The sequence below is a fragment of the Elgaria multicarinata genome, chromosome 10 (assembly GCF_023053635.1).
Source record: "Elgaria multicarinata webbii isolate HBS135686 ecotype San Diego chromosome 10, rElgMul1.1.pri, whole genome shotgun sequence".
NCBI lineage: Eukaryota > Metazoa > Chordata > Lepidosauria > Squamata > Anguidae > Elgaria > Elgaria multicarinata.
Window position 1 is genome coordinate 32,507,012 of NC_086180.1, and position 17,715 is coordinate 32,524,726.

Consider the following 17,715-nt stretch of genomic DNA (forward strand, 5'->3'; position numbering starts at 1 on the left):
CACTTTGCAGGTGCCTGTATGATGCCAACATGGTTCTGTGTTGCTGCAGCTGTTATTTAAAAACAAACAAAGCCTGGTTATGGTCATGTGACCAACCCTTGGTCATCGATCTCCCAATATCCTCTCTAATAACACCCTAGATTGTATCACTTCAGATTGTGAATGAGGGCTCTTCTCACTGTCCATCCATGGAAAAAAATAGCAAATTAGCATGCCAGGATTCTCCCTGACACTGTGCTTTCACGTGGAAGGTGATTCTCAGTATGAGTCTGCACCTGCAATCTGTACAATTTAGACAAAGCCTTCCCAAGTCATTTCCTGTCCACATGACCTAGGCACAATAATGTTGAGAACCTGGAGTAAAATTTAACACCAAATCCTCCCTTGCCTGAATAAATCAGCAACCTATAACCTTAAGAGTTTAAGATGTGAATGTAAGCATAGGTGGAGCAAAATTCACTAGCTCGTCAAATATGGATATTATGTAGACACTCCATCTGTTCCTTTGGCTATATGAATATGCGATATGATCAACACAGCAACACTTGCAATCACAACACACAGTATTACCCTCACACAGGCAGCTACTATGTGTGATTAAATTAGAAGGAAAATGTCAAAGGCTTCTAAAAGTGAGCACGCTCACAAAATTTATGCTAGTTTATGAATGGTATGAATTGATGTTTGCATGCTTTTTAAAGTTTGGAAATCACTGAGAAATTTAGTCTTGGTTTACAATGCAATCTACCTTTTTATTTAATTTATTGTTTGGTATATGTAATATTACTCTCCTCCAAATATTTCACACTAAATGGAGTCCTTGGCTTGGACTCAAAAGAGCTATTTTAGGCTATGTCTAAACACTAGGGCATGCCTTCCCAGTGAGATTTTGGAACTTCCCCCCCTTTGAATAGTATATACTCCCCCCACAAAAAACCTGTATGTCAATCTGCTTCTAAGCCCCCACCCCTCAGATTAAAAAAAATGGACTTGCTATGTGATATGGAAGGCTTTTTTTCCACCATTCATAAACACACACACAGAGAGAGAGAGAGAGAGAGAGATGGTATCTTCATAACAATCTTGTGAAACAGAAGTTAGAGAGTGACTAGCCCAAAGTCATCCATTGAAATTCAGAGCTGAGCATGGATTTGAACCCAGATCTCCCCAATCCCAGTCTGACATTCTAGCCTAGACATCCCCAACTTGGCATACACCACCTGTGTTAGACTACAATCCCTATCATCCCTAGCCAGCATGCCCTGGGGATGATAGGAGATATAGTTCAACATATAGGGAAGTTACTATAACTGTACTTGTACCACTAGAAACTAGTCACCATCCTGTGGTCTAGGATGACTATGTGGTCTGGGAACTTTTTGTTCAGTGTGATTCCCACTCTTGTCCTGTCTCCTTCCATGCACCAAACTATCTCCTGTAATCTCACTAAATCCTATAATGGCAAGTGGAACCTAAGGTGAAATATGTATATACAAGAATTACCATATTTATGGTAGCTTTTAAACCCACAACTCCATGGTGCACAATGGCCATGTACAAAAATGCATTCACATTTTTCTTTGAAAATCTTTGCATCAGGTGAATGATTGGTAGAATACTCAACTGGAGCCACTGAAATTCAAATAATCTAATGGATATTCTCTTTTAAAAAGTCATGCTTTGACAGCAAAAACAACAAAGACTCTTGTGGCACTTTAAATACTGAGCATAAGCTTTTGTGGACTAGAGTCTACTTCATCTACTGCACAAACTGTACACACTGGCTTGTGTACAGATGATATTTAAGCATGGTCAGGTGTCCAGTACATTTATGCAACCCTTCAACATATGAATTCAAAATTTTGTTTTGCCTGGCTATTTCTTGATTCCTTCCTCATTTTTGCCTCACCCAATACCTCAAAACACATTGAAAATGGCCTTACTGAAACCAATGGTGGCACAAATACCCACATCCCTCATTCACAACAGAGAATTTTTGTAGGATATCAAAACAGATCCCCAATTGTCGTAACAGATATGTTGCAAGTAAGGTCTATTGATTCAGCTCTAATTAAGAGACCACCAACTCTGATCTGCCATTTTTATGAACACCAAACTCAATCAAGAACAGAAACAAAAACTCTGCAACTGAAAAAAATTGTAGAAATTAAATGTAAAAAACATGTTGCAGCTCAAGACCAGTGACCAGCTTTAAGCAAAAATTAACAACCATAACCAAGGGGGAGAGGAGACCCAACCATTGAACTATCCTACACAAAAGAAAACATACACCGCAGCTGTGTTATGTACATAAAGACTCTGGTGTACAAAAGATTTTCAGTAACACTGGGATTACACAAAGAGGAAGAGAGTTATAAATATACTCCTATTTATAAACACAGGGATGGCTTCTACTCTACTTCCAAGCATAAACTGACAGATTGGGTTTAAGGGGCCCTTTGACCCAAAGCAGATGTTTCATTCAACTTCAAGACATGATTAACTTAAAGGCAAAACAGTTAAACAAGAGGTTACTACTTGATACAAGTATTTGAATTCTGCATTTTACAATTGTCAAGTGAAGAGGAAAAGGGTGTGGGTGGCTCTTCTGTATAATCCTTAAATTACCTATGCAAAGTTTCTAACACATGACAAGTAATGAGGCAGAAAAAGGCTACAGAATGGAGGTGTCTCTCACTGAACCATTCAAGGATGTTCAGGGGAAGAAAGGGGTCGAATGCTGGCATTCGTTTTGCTATATTTGCACATGCAAATATGAGAACTTGGTGTGTATTTTTCGGCCATCTGTTAAGATCAGCAGGCTGTGAACAAAGCAGGTGCTGTTAGGTTACAGGAAGAGTCTGTGGGTTTCATTTTCCTCTTAAGTTCTCTATCACAAAAACAGAAAGTACTGGGAAACTTGTAAGTTAAGGCTGAAATAACCACACATCTTAGGCTGCTTGCAGACAGAGGTCTCCTAGCACTAGCAATCAAAACACATTGTGCAGCTACTTCATCTTTCTCTCCTTAACAGTTTAGTAAAATGGAGGTGGGAAACACAGGATGGTTACAAATGGAAGACAACACTGTCTGGATCCCCTGTAAATTCTATGAACAAGTCAGGGTGCCTGCAAAATAAAAGCTTCATCTGGAAGCACTCCCAGAAACAAAACACAAAAGCAAAAAATGGGAGACTAGTTTCTAACATGCCGATTGCTTTCTCACCCTGGTGTGGTAATATGCCCTTTTATTTGTACCTTTCATACAATTATTTTGTATCCCTCTGTGTATCCCTTAGAACTGACCTCAATACCACATAGACAGCAGACTAAGGTCATAGCTAGACCTAAGGTTTATCCCTGGAACGTCCAGGGGTCAAACCTGTTCATCTAGGTGACACACAGGGGATCCAGTGCTCAGGCAGGGGCGAACCCTGGATGATCCCAGGATAAACCTTAGGTCTAGCTGTGGCCTAACTTCCTGATTGTTGCCACCCCATCTGATATCAACTCTGTAGGTTTTCAGTCTCACAACCACACAGCTGACTGCATTTTCTAAGTGCATCCATGGATTGTGTTGTTCTTGGATCTTTTTATTCTTCAAGTACACATTGTTCTAAAGAATAAAAAAAGAAAAGAAATAGATGCCAGAACACCACAACCCATGGATACACTTAGATGGGTCCTGTTAGATGAGAGGGGGGAGTGAATCAGATATAAATATTAAGAAAATCCTCACAAGTGCAAAACAGGGCCAAGGATTGGATTTAAAATAGTTATAGCCTACCTTCAGGGTGGGGAGAACAGGAGACAAGGTTTCCCCATAAGGTTTGGGGGCTTAGGAAACCAGGTTTGATCATCCTTTTGTTGCATAGCTAATTGGTAACATTGACCAAAAAATAAAATTCTGCTCTTCAAAGCAGAAGGGAGGCTTTTAAGAATAGTATTTCTTACTACACATTATGCACAACCAGCCAACCACTGCCATCATAAGAATACCTCTGGCTTGGGAAACAGTACATTTACTCACTGCTTATTACAACAGTGTACAGCTCTTTGCATTACAGGGAACAGGAAGATCCTTCTCAAATTCAGCAGAGGCAACAAAAAACAGTGAATGAACTTGGGCCAAACTCTTTTCTTCCTCCTCAAGCTAAACTGTGAGACTACATAATGGATGTACCTTCTAGATGTCCTTGACAATCAGGGACACTCTTCAAACCATTCTTGTTCTTCTGAAATTGCACTTGATTTCCCTTCCAAAGTCCTTGATTCATGCCACTGGGCTTGCCTAGAATTGCCTCTAGTGGCTCCTGGAAAACTATTGTGAATACAATCGAACAAACTAAAAAGGAAAACCTGTTTTCACCACTCAAGAACCAGCCAAAGAAGCAGTTTCAGGAAATACAAGCAACAGCAATAAATAAATAAATAAATAAATAAATAAATAAATAAATAAATAAAAATAAAATAAAATAAAAATAATGGTGTTTGTAGCCCAGTTATACATAGTGAAACAGAGGCTGTAGCTAGACCTAAGGTTTATCCCAGGATCATCCCGGGTTCGTCCCTGCCTGAGCGCTGGATGCCCTGTGTGGCACTTAGATGAACAGGTTTGACCCTATGACCAGAGTAGGGAATGAGCCATCATTTCCTTAGGGTAAACCAAGACATGTCCTCTTCCAGTACTCAAACTTTCAAGCTTTAAGAAGTGCTTTCTTCACACTTGTTTCACACACCTCGAGACATCTCAGGCTGCCTATTCCTCTGTAGGGAGTTCATAACTGACCTCATTTTTGAACATTTTTGTCTCTGTATACAAGAGTTCTGAGCTCCATAAATGCCATGGAACAGACATGTCAACTCTCAGCTCTTTCAAATATCCTTATTTCACACAAAGAACCACAGTTCTTCAAGTACTAATCCAGTTTTTGTTCATTGTTCCTTTTGTCCCCCTTTAAGGGGTGTTGCTTCCCTTGTCTAAACACTGTAATATCAGAGTGGTTTCTAAAATTGTAAACTTAATACATGAAACATTAATATAATGCCACATTTTCCCAGCACTGTAGGCACTACTGTGTATAAGAAATAAGTTGCAAGCAGTGTGTAGTTTGTCGTGCCTCTCCAAGTAGTAACATAATGTCAAGTTGAGGGGGAGACCAACCTGGCCCATTCATTGACCAGAGAAGGAGGTTACATGGAGCTTGCTTCTCCTTCCCTGCTAGAAAGAACACTCAACTCCAACTAACAGTTGCCCTGGGACTGCAGAAAGGGAAAGGAAGTTCTGGACCCATCCATTTGCCAAAGGAACAAGAGCCTCATTCAATAAGAACACCAGCAAGGGAAGATCAGTCTGGCCTAAAGTCCATTTCGATGCCTGCTTATAGCTTACCACCGTGTTCTGGCCAATTGGCTTTGAAACATTTTATGCTGGATCCTAAACATCAGAAATATTTTTATGGTGCTGGTTTGGATTCCTAGGTTTTGGGAAAGGGAATGTCTGTCTACAACAATGTAAATTCATCAAAAAATGTGGCTAACCATCTAAGGAAGTCTTTAACTCTGGCCTTTGCTAGACCACGGGTTAGCCCGGGGTGAACCCTGGGCTCGCCCCTGTGCGTCCAGTTGATCCCGGGCTCAGGCAGGGGTCAACTCTCCCTTGCCCCGGGGTAACAGGCTCCAGTTGTAGCCCGGTATTTCCCGTGGCCTTGGGCTGAGCCCAAGACCGTGAGCGTGTAGACCTTTCCGCCGCTTTTCCCGGCTACCACAATTACTCACGAGTAGCCAGGAAAAGCGGCGGACAGGGTGCAGTGCTCCTCAAGAGTGATGTGCCCATTGGGGCAGGGGGAGAGATCACGGCCAGGGGGGGAGATCAGGGCAGGGTGGGGGGAGCGGCAACATTTTTTTTTAAAAAAAATAATACTTACCATTGCCACTCGAGCGTTCCTGCGCAGCAGCCCCTTTTTTAAAAAAAATGGTGGACGTGACAGGGCTTTCCTGCATCCCGTCGCGTCTGACATCTGGATTGGAGCGACGGCCTGTGCTACTTGTGCCACAGGCTCGCCCCTCCTCCCGCACGGATTCCCAGGTAGGTCTAGCAAAGGTCTCAGTCTCATCAGCAGATGATTATTTTTGCCTCTCGAACACACAAATGTATTTATTTTAGGAAGAGGCTAGACTGCAAGGTTATGTAAACCCTGCTGCAGGAACAGAACGAGGTGGTGTTCCATGCACCTTCCTAACAAAAAACTTAATGAGAGGGAAAAGGTTGATTACTTAAAGAGGTTATTTTGCTTTAACTAGGAATTAGTAAGGAAGCTGAGCACTGATTGCCTTTAAGCAGGTAAGAATATGCATGAAGTAAAACCAGTGAAGAACCCTGAACAATCTCATTGTCAAGTATACTTGAAAAGACAGCACTCTTTTAATGAAAAACAATATGGGAGGGCTGTGTGGGTGTCAATTCGGTCTTTATTGAAAGTGATCACACACTCCTCAGATACACCATTTTACACTAACTGAGTAAATGGAATTGGATTTACAGAAAATATACATTTTATCCACCAGCTGCCATTAACATAATTCAAATTTAATATATGAGAAGGAATTATTGTTATCCAACTTTCATGACAATAAATTTAGCAATGTCAGCCACACCCAACACTGAAAGTGTATTATATTTAATGGAGCACTGTCCTCCAGAGAGGGTCAAACTCTCTTCAGCGAGAATAAAAAAAAAGTAGGCTGGCAATTACAAGTGGCGTTGGAGAATTCACAATTTCCCCTACTCAGATTCTCAACTGATATGTGCTCATTACTGCACATGCAGGATTTGCAGAAAAGGGCAACTCAGTGAAGAAAAGGACAACTAAAATGACCAAGGGACTGGAGCATCTCCCCTATGAGGAAAGGTTACAGCAGCTGGGATTGTTTAGCATGGAAAAAAGGAGGCTAAGGGGAGACCCAATAGAGGTGTTCAAAATTATGCATGGTGTGGGGAATGTGGAGAGGGAGACATTTTTCTCCCTCTCCCATAATACTAGAACGTGGGGTCTTCCCATGAAGCTGACTGGTGGGAGATTCAGGACAGATAAAAGGAAGTACTTCTTCACACAGCACATACTTAAACTATGGAATTCAAGATGTAGTGATAGCCATCAATTTGGATGTCTTTAAAGGGGGGTTGGATAAATTCCTGGAAGAGAAGGCTATCAATGGCTACTAGTCCTGATGGCTATGTGCTACCTCCAGTATCAGAGGCAAAAAAGCCTATATATACCAGTTGCTGGGCAACATGGGTGGGAGGGTGATGTTGCACCGTGTCCTGCTTGTGGGTTCCTGGGTGAAAGCTGGTTGGCCACTGTGTGAACAGAGTGCTGGACTAGATGGACCCTGGGTCTGATCCAGCATGGCTCTTATGTTCTGGGATGCATGTGCATTTTGGAGTGGTAGTATAGAATATCACCTATGATACTCCTTTCCTTCTATCTATGCCATGTGTGACAAACCTTGACTTTTGATAGGCATGTGCTCCATCGTTGTAAACCTGGAGCAGCAGCTAGAGGATGCGGAAGTGGTTGCAGCACTGGAGGGGAAGCATGATGGAAGCTGAGAATAGGCTACTGGGGTGTTTGTTTGGCCACTCAGGCCCTTTAGTTTCCAAATAGCCCACTGAATGTGGAGTCAGATCCAATTAAGTGATGGTGCGGTTCCTGGCAGTATGGAGGCTGGAATGATTACGTCAAGACTGAACTTTAAAGACTGCAGGGTCTATGCTGTAGATGGGTGGGGTTGAGTTTCTTTGCAAAAAAAATGTGCCATGTTGTGGCATTGTCATAAGCCACTGACACCTTGCAACAGCCAGACATGTGATTAGCTTTTTTTAAAGGACATACAGTATTTACATGATGCATGGCCATATTTACATATGGAGTTTTGAAGGGGTTTTATAGGTCCAAGATTTCCCCCTAGTTTAAAGATTATCTGAATGCCAGTTGCTGGGGAATATGAATGGTAAGTAGGGTGCTGTTGCACTCATGCCCTGCTGTGGGCATTCCACAGGCATCTCATTGGCCACTGCAGGAAACAGGATGTCTTTGGTGTGATCCAGCAGAGCTCTTAGGCCAGGGTATTGTTCTGTAAATTACATACCCATTATTTTTTTAAAAAAAAGTTGAAGTCAATTTCAGCAATCAAGCAACATATGCCAACACTGCAACTGCTTCTTGAGCCCTTTCCTTAGCTCAGAGAATATATTGGGAGCATAAGCTCATAATATACTTGATTTAAAGCAATGACTAGACATTCATTTTCAGGGGCAAGGCAGCTTGCTTTGTAATGCATTGCAAGCTGGGAAATTCATATTCCAAAGCCATTAATTTCTAACTTTGATCCCTCACGAACCCATTCATTTAAAGAAGATGCTAGTTAGTAGATCCAGAGTATCCTTTTCTGCATCATGTTATCTTACACCAGGGTATCCTGGTAGGTGTAAACTGTGTTTCCCCTGGCAACTGGCCTGGAGAAAGAGTTATGTTCCATAATAAAGCTGCGCGTATGTGTACAACAGCATTTGTTGTCCCTTGTCTTCCCTCCTTGTTGACAGTTAAACTGTAGGATCTTTGGAATAGAAACCTGTCCTGTTCAGGGCTGTCTGTTTACACAGATGGAACAGAAGCCTCTTGTTTTGGCTGTGAGAACTTTCGGGAAGTAGAGGAACACTTCCAGCACTGAAACTGTTCTATACCAAAATGGCCAAACCGTGAAAACATCAGGCTTCCACATACTTTAGTGTGGCTCCCAGACAATTATTGGCAAATACCTGCTCTTATCCTTCTCTTCTTCTAGCCCACACTGGGACCCCAAAGATGCAGCAGGAGACGGTGGAACAAAGCCTCCTGGGAGGTGGTGTTGGCAACAGTGACAAGGAACTTGGCCTCTGGACCCACTGAAAATTGTGGCCCTGGTTTTGAGCCAAGGAAGAGCAGGTTTGTCAAAAAAGAAGAAAAGGGGGGGGGGGGGGAGAAAGGGGATAAAAGAAGAAATGGGGGTTGGGACAGGCTCTAACTCCCTGCACCCCCCAAACCATCACAGACTATGCATGCAACACTGGCATTATATGAATATGGAATATCACCAGAAGCAGAGAGCAGCATGCAGATGTTAGTATTTTGCTGCCAGAGCAGGGAGTTCTTGTGTCTAAAGAGAAGCTTCTTGCTTTCCTTCAGGCACAGAGAAGAAAGAATTAGGATAAATTGATGGATGATAGGTCTACTGAGACTTATTTGTCAGAAAGATTCTTTTTACTTTCTTTGGAGGCCAAAGCTGGATAAGTACGTTTAACTTAGCAGCTAGCTAAGCAAGCTTGGGTGCAAGTCAACAGGTGTTCAGTTCAGTCACAGAGGAAGCACATTCTTTGGTGCACTTCCTCTGAGTAAAATACATTCCACATCAATCATTTCAGGAGCAGACAGGAGATGGACAGGCTCAGCCAGCCGCTGTTCCTAAAACAACTTTGCAGATCGGAGCATCTTGGGCTGAAGAGAAGAATGAGGCCCACAACAAATTGCCATGATCAGTTTAGGGCTTCAATCTGCTCAGAAACAAGTGTGGGCAGGCAAATTCTCTTCCTCCTGCCTCCCTTTCTTGTGCCTTCCATTGGGGCGGTGGAAGAAGGCACTCCTTTCCAGCTAGCCTGCTTCAAGAGCTGTGTGCTCCTTCCCAAAGAAAAAGCATAAGAGAAGAGGAGAAAGCAAACAGCAGATGGGGAAAATGGGAAAGAGTGTGAGCAGAATGTGGATATAAGTAGGGATGTGAAAAGAGGAGAGGGTGAGCAGTGAGGGGAAGCAGCAGCAGTGGACCAAGAAGGGGAAGGGAGAAAGTTTGGACTGAACAAAGGAGAAGTTGAAGAGCAAAGACCCTTCTAATATTTGCCTTCTGCTCACTCTTGACTTGTTAGACATGATTAATGCATAAGCCCCATAGAAATAGTCTGCCATACGCGTTCTTATTTTATTTAGGAGATTTGATTTTACAAAAGCAGCTCTTCTACATGTTGCCACTAAATTATGAACCAAATAGCATTAGCAGTTTTCTTGGAACAAAAAAATTAGCAAAAATTGGTGCAAAGAAAATGAAGCACAGAGGAACAACAAATCAACACACCAGACGGTCCTGAACAATATGTTCCACTGTGAGGATGAACACATGTGCTTGAGAAATACATTCAAAATTATATACATCCAGGTGCTACTGAAATCATAACAATACCTGTAATTTATAAGAAAGAATACAGATGTAAACACAGATCCAAAATGCTGGTTTAACTATTTGATTTCTAAAGTAGCCTCTAGCCCGAGTCACAGAAAGTATGTCCTCAGGATGCCAAGAAATAAATTACAGTTTCTATTCACTTTTCCTCTTTAAAGTCCCTTGCATATGAAAGAAAACACGGTTTTTAGGATCACAGAAACTCTCTTAGCAAGACAAACAATTTTTTAATTGACTTTCCTTGTGCTCAAAAAGAAAGCTCACAAATGACCAATGTGTCAATTAAATAGCCAATCTTAAAATGTCAAGATAGATACACAGAAGCAATGCCAGTCCTCCCAGGGTAAATGTTCCTGAGATCACAAGAGAGCTTTGGTGATTGGGCAGTTTAGATATGTAATAAATAAATAAAAGATGCAGTGCCCTGTACTGCTAAAATTTACAGTATTGAAGGGTTGATTCACAAATATATGTTCATTATGGTGACTTTGGCATCGAGTAGTGATTTGTATGAATGACTTCTCTTAGATCAAACACCACTGATAGGGCTTTCCTATCTCTTCCCACCATCTCAGATAAGGTGCTTTTAAATGGAGTCCATTCTTACATTAATCTGTGAGTCACCACATTAGTCTGGACTAATCACATGATGTTTATACACCATGTGAACTGACAATTAGATTCAAGAACATCACAACCAGAAAAGGACATAATTGTGTATTAGGTTTCGAATTTGTTGTTGCTTATATATTTGTACACTGCTCTTTCTTCAAGGAGATAAGAATAGAGGCTATGAAATTGAAATTCCGTCTGCATACTGGCTGGATCCAAACTAGCTAAACTTCAGAGAACAGGGCTAAAGCAGGCACCTACATACTAACATTCTCTATGACAAATAAGGTTGGGTATTTAAATATCTTTATGCATATTATTTGGTGCTACATCTGTTTTAGAAGGGGCATGCTAGAGGTTAATATACATAGTGCTTCAATACACTACTAAGCAGTGTCCCAAGTAGGATGCAACTCAGCCTTCCCCAACCCAGTGCCCTCCAGATGTTTTGAACAACAACTCCTAGCATCCCTGAGTCTGACCACTGATTATGCTGGCTGGGGCTGATGGGAGTTGACATCCAAAATTTCTGGAGGGCATCAGGTTGAGGAAGGCTGACATAAGCTATCTGAAACATACATATCTGCCTCATTTCTTAATACTCCCCACTAACCAAAATATGCCATCTACCTTCCTCTCTTGTCATTATACCAGTCAATATTATACTGTATTCTGCTTCTCCATTTCTCCCCCACCCCTCCTCACATCCCCTTTGCTCCACTGCTCAATCCTTTTGATTTGTTCCTGTCTTTAGTGAGATACATGGGCCATTTTAGAAAACGTGTATTCCTTACCATTACTAAACATTTTTTAATCCACATAATTCAATCTTTTAACAAAAATACTATTCAATGGCTCAATTAAAATATGCCACATGTCTGCCATATGACAGCCTTATTTCTTTCTCCAACGGAATAAAATCTTTTAAAAACATTATCATAAGGGGAGTTGGAATTCATACTTATTAAGACATTCTTGGCAATGTATCTAGATTTGCATTGCGCATAGGTTTACATCGCACATACAGTTGTACATACATGAGCAGAAGGCAAATTATATGCCTGTTATGACATTACTTTGTCTTTAATTTAAATCTAACACACGTGATATGAATTTGTATAACAGATCCACAAAATGGAATTCCTGTGGACTTGAATAAATATCTCCAATCTAATATAGACAGGTTAAAACTATGGGTTACAGAAAGCACCCATTGTCTAACACCACCAAGGAAAAAACAAAAAACAAAATGGAATAATGAATCAGCAGTTATGATTTACAATTTAAATACTAGATACACCAGTTTACAAATTGCACAATAAATAAGGGTGGGCAGATTTCATTCAATCAACTTGTGATTTAGAAGATGCATGCTTTTATGTTACTTTATGTAACTTTTCATCATGCAATCCAGTGTAACAAGCCTATTCAGGCATTTAATTAACACAAGAGGAAGGAGAGTGAGGATGAGTGTGGTAGTTCCACCCCCTCCATTACCATTCTTGCCATCCTCCATGAGTGTCTATGGACAACTGTCAGCTGTTTAGAATCCTGGAAAATCAGGGTTCTAAATCGTGCGGGGGAACTTCCACAGCTGCAAAGGACTCCCTGCTGCAGACAGTCACCTTTAACATGGGAGGGGGGCAAAGCTAGTGTGCTCATCCTCGCTCTCTCTCCTCCCATATTAATTAAAACCAAATACAGAATACCTGGATAGGATTTTTTTTTATGTTTAACTATTTGTAGTTCTTATTCTCTACAACCAAGATGTCAACAGTTCATTACGCCAGGTGTTAAGGCAGTTTCCCAAATGTATTAGGAATTCCTTATTGTTTCTTCAGTATACTAAAAATACTGAAGATATGACACAAGTAGGGTTTCATATCTACTTGATGAATGCATATTAGTGCCACAGAAGGAGTTTGATACTGCAAACCCTGTTGTATTTTTTAATTTAAAAAACCCATTAAATTTATTTAAGTTGCACTGAACCATACAATATGTAATTACAAATGACAAGAAGCTATGGATGTAATACTAATGTCAAAAAAGCCTCACCCCAACTTAAACGAGAACAGGCCTACAGCCATTGGCACATACATACGATAATGTGGTAGATCCCATTTAATTCACTACAAACTACTCCTGCATATATACATATGATTAGGCCTTCTATCCCATTTAACTCACTAGGACTTACTAGTGAGTTACTAGTAAGCATGCTTACTCCTGCGAGTAAGCATGCTTCAGTTCAGACTGCCAGTCTGGTTGTAAATGGCAGTCTAAGAACATTGCTCCCCTGAACTGTCATAGATACATCAGAAGTTCAAAGTATATGTAATAACACTGCATTCATAAAATTAGCTCATTAAAAAAATCTCAAGCAGGCAAATGCATACCCTATAGTTTTTACCAATATTTATCAAGTAAAATTATGGCATAAATGATAAGTTTACAAACAGCTCCATTCATTTCCATTATTATGAAAAAGCCAGAAATTAACATGAAAGTACAGATGTTTACAAAAGAATAATCCATAATCCTCAACATTCACATACAAGCACATCAGTGATGGATTTAACTAGAACAAATATACGACAATAAGGACTACTTTCATTACCGCCCCCCCACCCCCACACACAAATAGCCAAAAATGTACATATAGAATGTAATCCACTGGGAACTTCTCCTTCACATGCATCATTAAAATGAATGGGAAGCCAACTCTTGTAATACTTCCATTCATTTCAGTAGAGCTTGCTTGGAAGAAGGAGATTAAGTTTACAGCATTTTGGAGGATGCTCTAGGCAAATGGAGTTCTTATAAATCACTATGAAGTAAGTAGGCAAATCTGGAAGTCATAAAGAAGGAAAAACAATACACTACCAGAAGTGAATGTACTTCATTTAAAACATGGCCACAGTTCACATATCATCTGATGAAATGAGATTTACTTTCAACCAAAAAAATGTGAAGAGAAGGAGAAGCAGGTCATTTTTCTCTTGAGAGGATTTCTGTTAAATATGACACAGTGAATTAAGCTCATGTGTAAACAAAATAGGAGAGTGTGATTCAATTAAGATTTGACCTCCTTTTCTACAGTAAAAACTAGAGTGAGAAAAAAAATCTTCAAAATGTAATAATAAAGCTAATTTCAAGATTGAAAGTCTAAATAGTTCATCTAATTAGTACTGAAGGCAATCTAAGCAGTATCATGGTTAACAGCACAATCGTACGTGTATCTACTCAAAAGTAAAAGCTTACTCCCAGGAATGTGTGAATAGGCTTGCAACCGAAATGCAAGCCTATTCACACATGCTTCCAAAACAGATCTTCCAAAACAGAAATACACATAGTGAAAAGGAGAGGTCCCCATTTTTATTCCATCTAGGCAATATGTGTGTATATTACAATTCATTTAAATATGCATGAATACATTTCACATTAGCTTGAGAATACCCACCTCTTGCTGATAGCTTTTTAGTGTTGATAATTTTGGCAGCATATTCTTGTCCTGTAGTGATTTTCATACATCTTCTCACCACTGAGAATGCCCCCCTGTAAGCCAATAAATCAGAGAAACATCAGTTTCAGCTGGGACTGAGCTACTTAGGAAATGGTCTAGTAATTTAGCGTATTAACCAATTTGAGCAGTGTCAATATAGAAGGCAGGAAAATGAGCATAACATGGCAATCAGCCTTAATTTAATGGACTGTAACAGTAAATTGTATTTAAGATGTGAACATAAGTGATATCATTAAACAGACGGAATAAATGTACATCTCATTATAAGTGGTAGTGTTGACACACAGAACCATGTACAGTGTGTGGTGGTGTTTTTTACAATCACCCTATACATTTTCCACAATTCTTTGTCTCAAAGGCACTACATACTGTGTGAATATTTTCCTGTGGTGGAATGTTAAAAAATGCTGAGTAAAAAACAGAATGAAAGGCCTCTTGTCCTGTAAACATGGCACTTTGTGTTTATTTAAGCATAAACACTCAAGTCTCACTGGAGTGGCAAGGATGCAATAAATCTTAATATATGCAGTTCTGAGCAAGAGCATTCATTTGCAGTTCTCTTGCAGAGAAAGAGCCCTGAAATTAGACTGCTCTTTATGACACGTTCACCATGTTAATACCACTCCTGCCATCGGTCAAGCATTTCCATGTCATTTATATAACACAATTACACAGTACTAAATTTATGCATTTTTTGATATGCAAATAAAACGGAAACCAAGAGCAAGTGCTAGCCAATTTAATTCTAAGCACTCTGCTCCCGTAACAATAGACACGATTATATTTCCCAATTCTCCAGTGTAGCTGGAGTGCCTTACCACCCACAGATTTGTTGTTGTTTTACTGGACATTAGAATTTAAGCCACCCACGCTGCCCAGGGGCAAATATCGTCATCTGTGATTCTCCCGGACTCCCCGGTGCCCCCTCCACGCAAAGCGCAGGCGGGAATGGTAGACAATGCTGTGGCACTATTCTGCTCCTGACAAGATTGATGGAAACAAAAGCAGGATACAATCCCAAATAAATGAAGCAGGGAGAGCGAGATCTACTTTCACACACACATATACATGTACACATACATACACACACACACACAACTGACAGTACTGAACTTTCTGCATCGATAAACGTGGCGCTTAATCGTCTGAGGCATAAAGCAGATTTCGCATGGAAAACAAGGGAAGGTGGGGAGGAAGGCAGCTGTGTCTCCTTCACACATGCATATGTTGTTTCCCCTCCCCCCGCCCCGCTAGATCTGGGCTTAGAGTTGAACCTTCCTTCTGTTTCCCCACAATTCAGTTGCAAGCTGATTGGCAATGCCCTGACCTTTGCCAAGGGTTGACTGGGGCAGAGACGACCCCAAACGTACTTTCCCCCTGGTGCCAAACAAACACTTGGTGGGGTTTTCCTCTCAGCTGTCAAAACCACCTCCCTCTCTCTCTCTCTCCCCCCCCCCCAACCTTCCCGCCCTTTCAAGACCTTCCATCGCCCTTAACAGCAGACGTCCGCTTGCTTTTAGTGACTTACTTTCCAAGCTCCTCGAAGAGCTGGTATTCGTCGGTGAACCTGGTGCAGGTTGCGGTTGAAGCCATCATTAGCCCGGCTTGCTGGCGCCTCGGAGGAAGGGAAGGGAAGGAGGAGGAAAGGTGGGTACAGCAGAGGGGCGGACAGGACGAGCGATGGGAGGGCAAAGGCGCTTCTCCTCCTCCTCCTCCTCCTCCTCCACCACCACCACCACCGGGCGAGCCTCTCTGTCACACTCCCTCTTGGCAGCTTCTTCGGACTTTCCGGCTGGCTTGTTTGTGGGTTTAGCGAGAGGGAAGGCAGAGGCGGGCTTCTCCGAACTTCCTTCGTTTCAACACCCTTCCCTCTCCCCTCCTTCCTTTATCCGACTCTCCTCAGAAGAGCCAGGGTGCCATCCAAAAGGGAAACCAAAAGCAACAGAGCCGCGCGCGCCAGGACGGTCAGAAGCAGCCGCTCCGACGGATCGAAGAGCAGAGATGCGAGGACGAAGACGAAGGGCTCCGCTGCCCCTGCTCAGGCAACCTCAGGTGCCCTCCCCTGCTGGACGGCCTCGGCTCTTCCCCAGACCCCCGAGGCTCCCCTCTTCCCCGACGGCTGCGCTGACGATGGGAGGCGCCTCGGAGAGCCTCGCGCTCGACCCCAAGAACTGGCTGGGTCGCCTCCTCCTTTTTCCTGCTCGCTTCCTCCGGCGGCGGCGGCAGCAGCAGCAGCCGTCGCCTCGGCTGCTCCCCCGGGGGCTGTCGGCTCTCTTCTCGCTATCCCACACCTCCCTCTAGCGACAGCTGGCCAGGTCCATTTGCCGGGCTGGGTAAAAGCAGCGCCGCCTGCCTTCTCCCGCTCTCTTTCCTTGCCCGTCCTTCTCTAAGCCTTCTGTTTACACCAGCAGCGTGAGGGAGGTGGAAGGCAAGGAACGAGTCCTATGGTGTTGCAGGGTGAGGGGGGGGGAGGAGCACTACTCCCCTTTTCCCCGACTCTTTGTTCCCAGAGGACGTGTGGATAGGCGTACACGCCAGAGGTGACCGTCTGAAGCAGAGAACAGCTGGGCGCACGGGAGAGAGAGAGAGAAATTCTTGCCTAGATGGATGCTAAGGAAGGATGTCGGGCCACAGAGATTTGCATGCCACTAAACGAAATGCCCGCCACGGAGCTCCCCCCACTCCCTTTGAAATGTCTCTTGAACCCCGGCTTTCGGCCGAAACTGCCATGGGGAGGAGGCTCTTGGGGCCGCGGTCCCCCCCACTAGCTCCGCTCCGGGGCTGAGGGAGGGAGAGCGCCCCACCCCTCTGGGTGATTCCATCCGCCCTTCACCGCGTTCCATTCAATGGCGTCATAATTGACACGCTACCTCGTGCATTCCACCCAGCCAGTCTCCTGCTGGAAGAGACGGAGGGAAGGGGAGGGGGCACAGGGAACTGAACGCAGTTTGCAGGCTCTCGCGAGAGAGCTCAACCTGTTTTATGGAGGAGGCGGCGAGGTGGGGTGAGAATGCTGCTGCTGCTTTTCGTGGGAGAGCAGTGGGGGTGAAATAGGGTAGCTCGCTTTGTCCGTACGATGCTTGTGCTGTTTCCAGAAAAGTGCTGCGGTTTTTAAAATGCACGGTTCTATCTGCGTAGACCGATTTTCATATTGAAAAGAAAAGGCACGCATGATGCTTTCCCTTGTGGAAATATAGCCTGCCAGTGATAGGGTTGGGAATGAACAGCACACCAAGGTTGCAACTCTATGAACGCATATTTAGGAGCAAAAACCACAACTCGAAGAGACTTAACGTCTGAGAAGACATG

At 42.6% G+C, this 17,715-nt stretch overlaps 1 protein-coding gene across 7 annotated transcripts in view; it reads right to left on the reverse strand.

The window, feature by feature from the left end:
* CAMK2D (calcium/calmodulin dependent protein kinase II delta) overlaps window positions 1–16,572 on the reverse strand; it is a 161,178-nt gene extending 144,606 nt beyond the window's left edge. Inside the window, exons 1-2 of one of the 7 annotated variants that reach the window (XM_063136289.1) lie at window positions 15,935–16,571; window positions 14,344–14,438 (exon numbers count right to left, since the gene is read on the reverse strand). In XM_063136289.1, coding sequence (XP_062992359.1) covers window positions 14,344–14,438; window positions 15,935–16,002 — 163 coding nt within the window. In that variant the 5' untranslated portion in view covers window positions 16,003–16,571. Of the gene's footprint in view, window positions 1–14,343; window positions 14,439–15,934 lie in introns of all 7 variants that reach the window. The other 6 variants (XM_063136282.1, XM_063136283.1, XM_063136284.1 and 3 more) reach the window with 6 other exon arrangements.
* Between the last annotated feature and the right edge of the window lie 1,143 nt (window positions 16,573–17,715).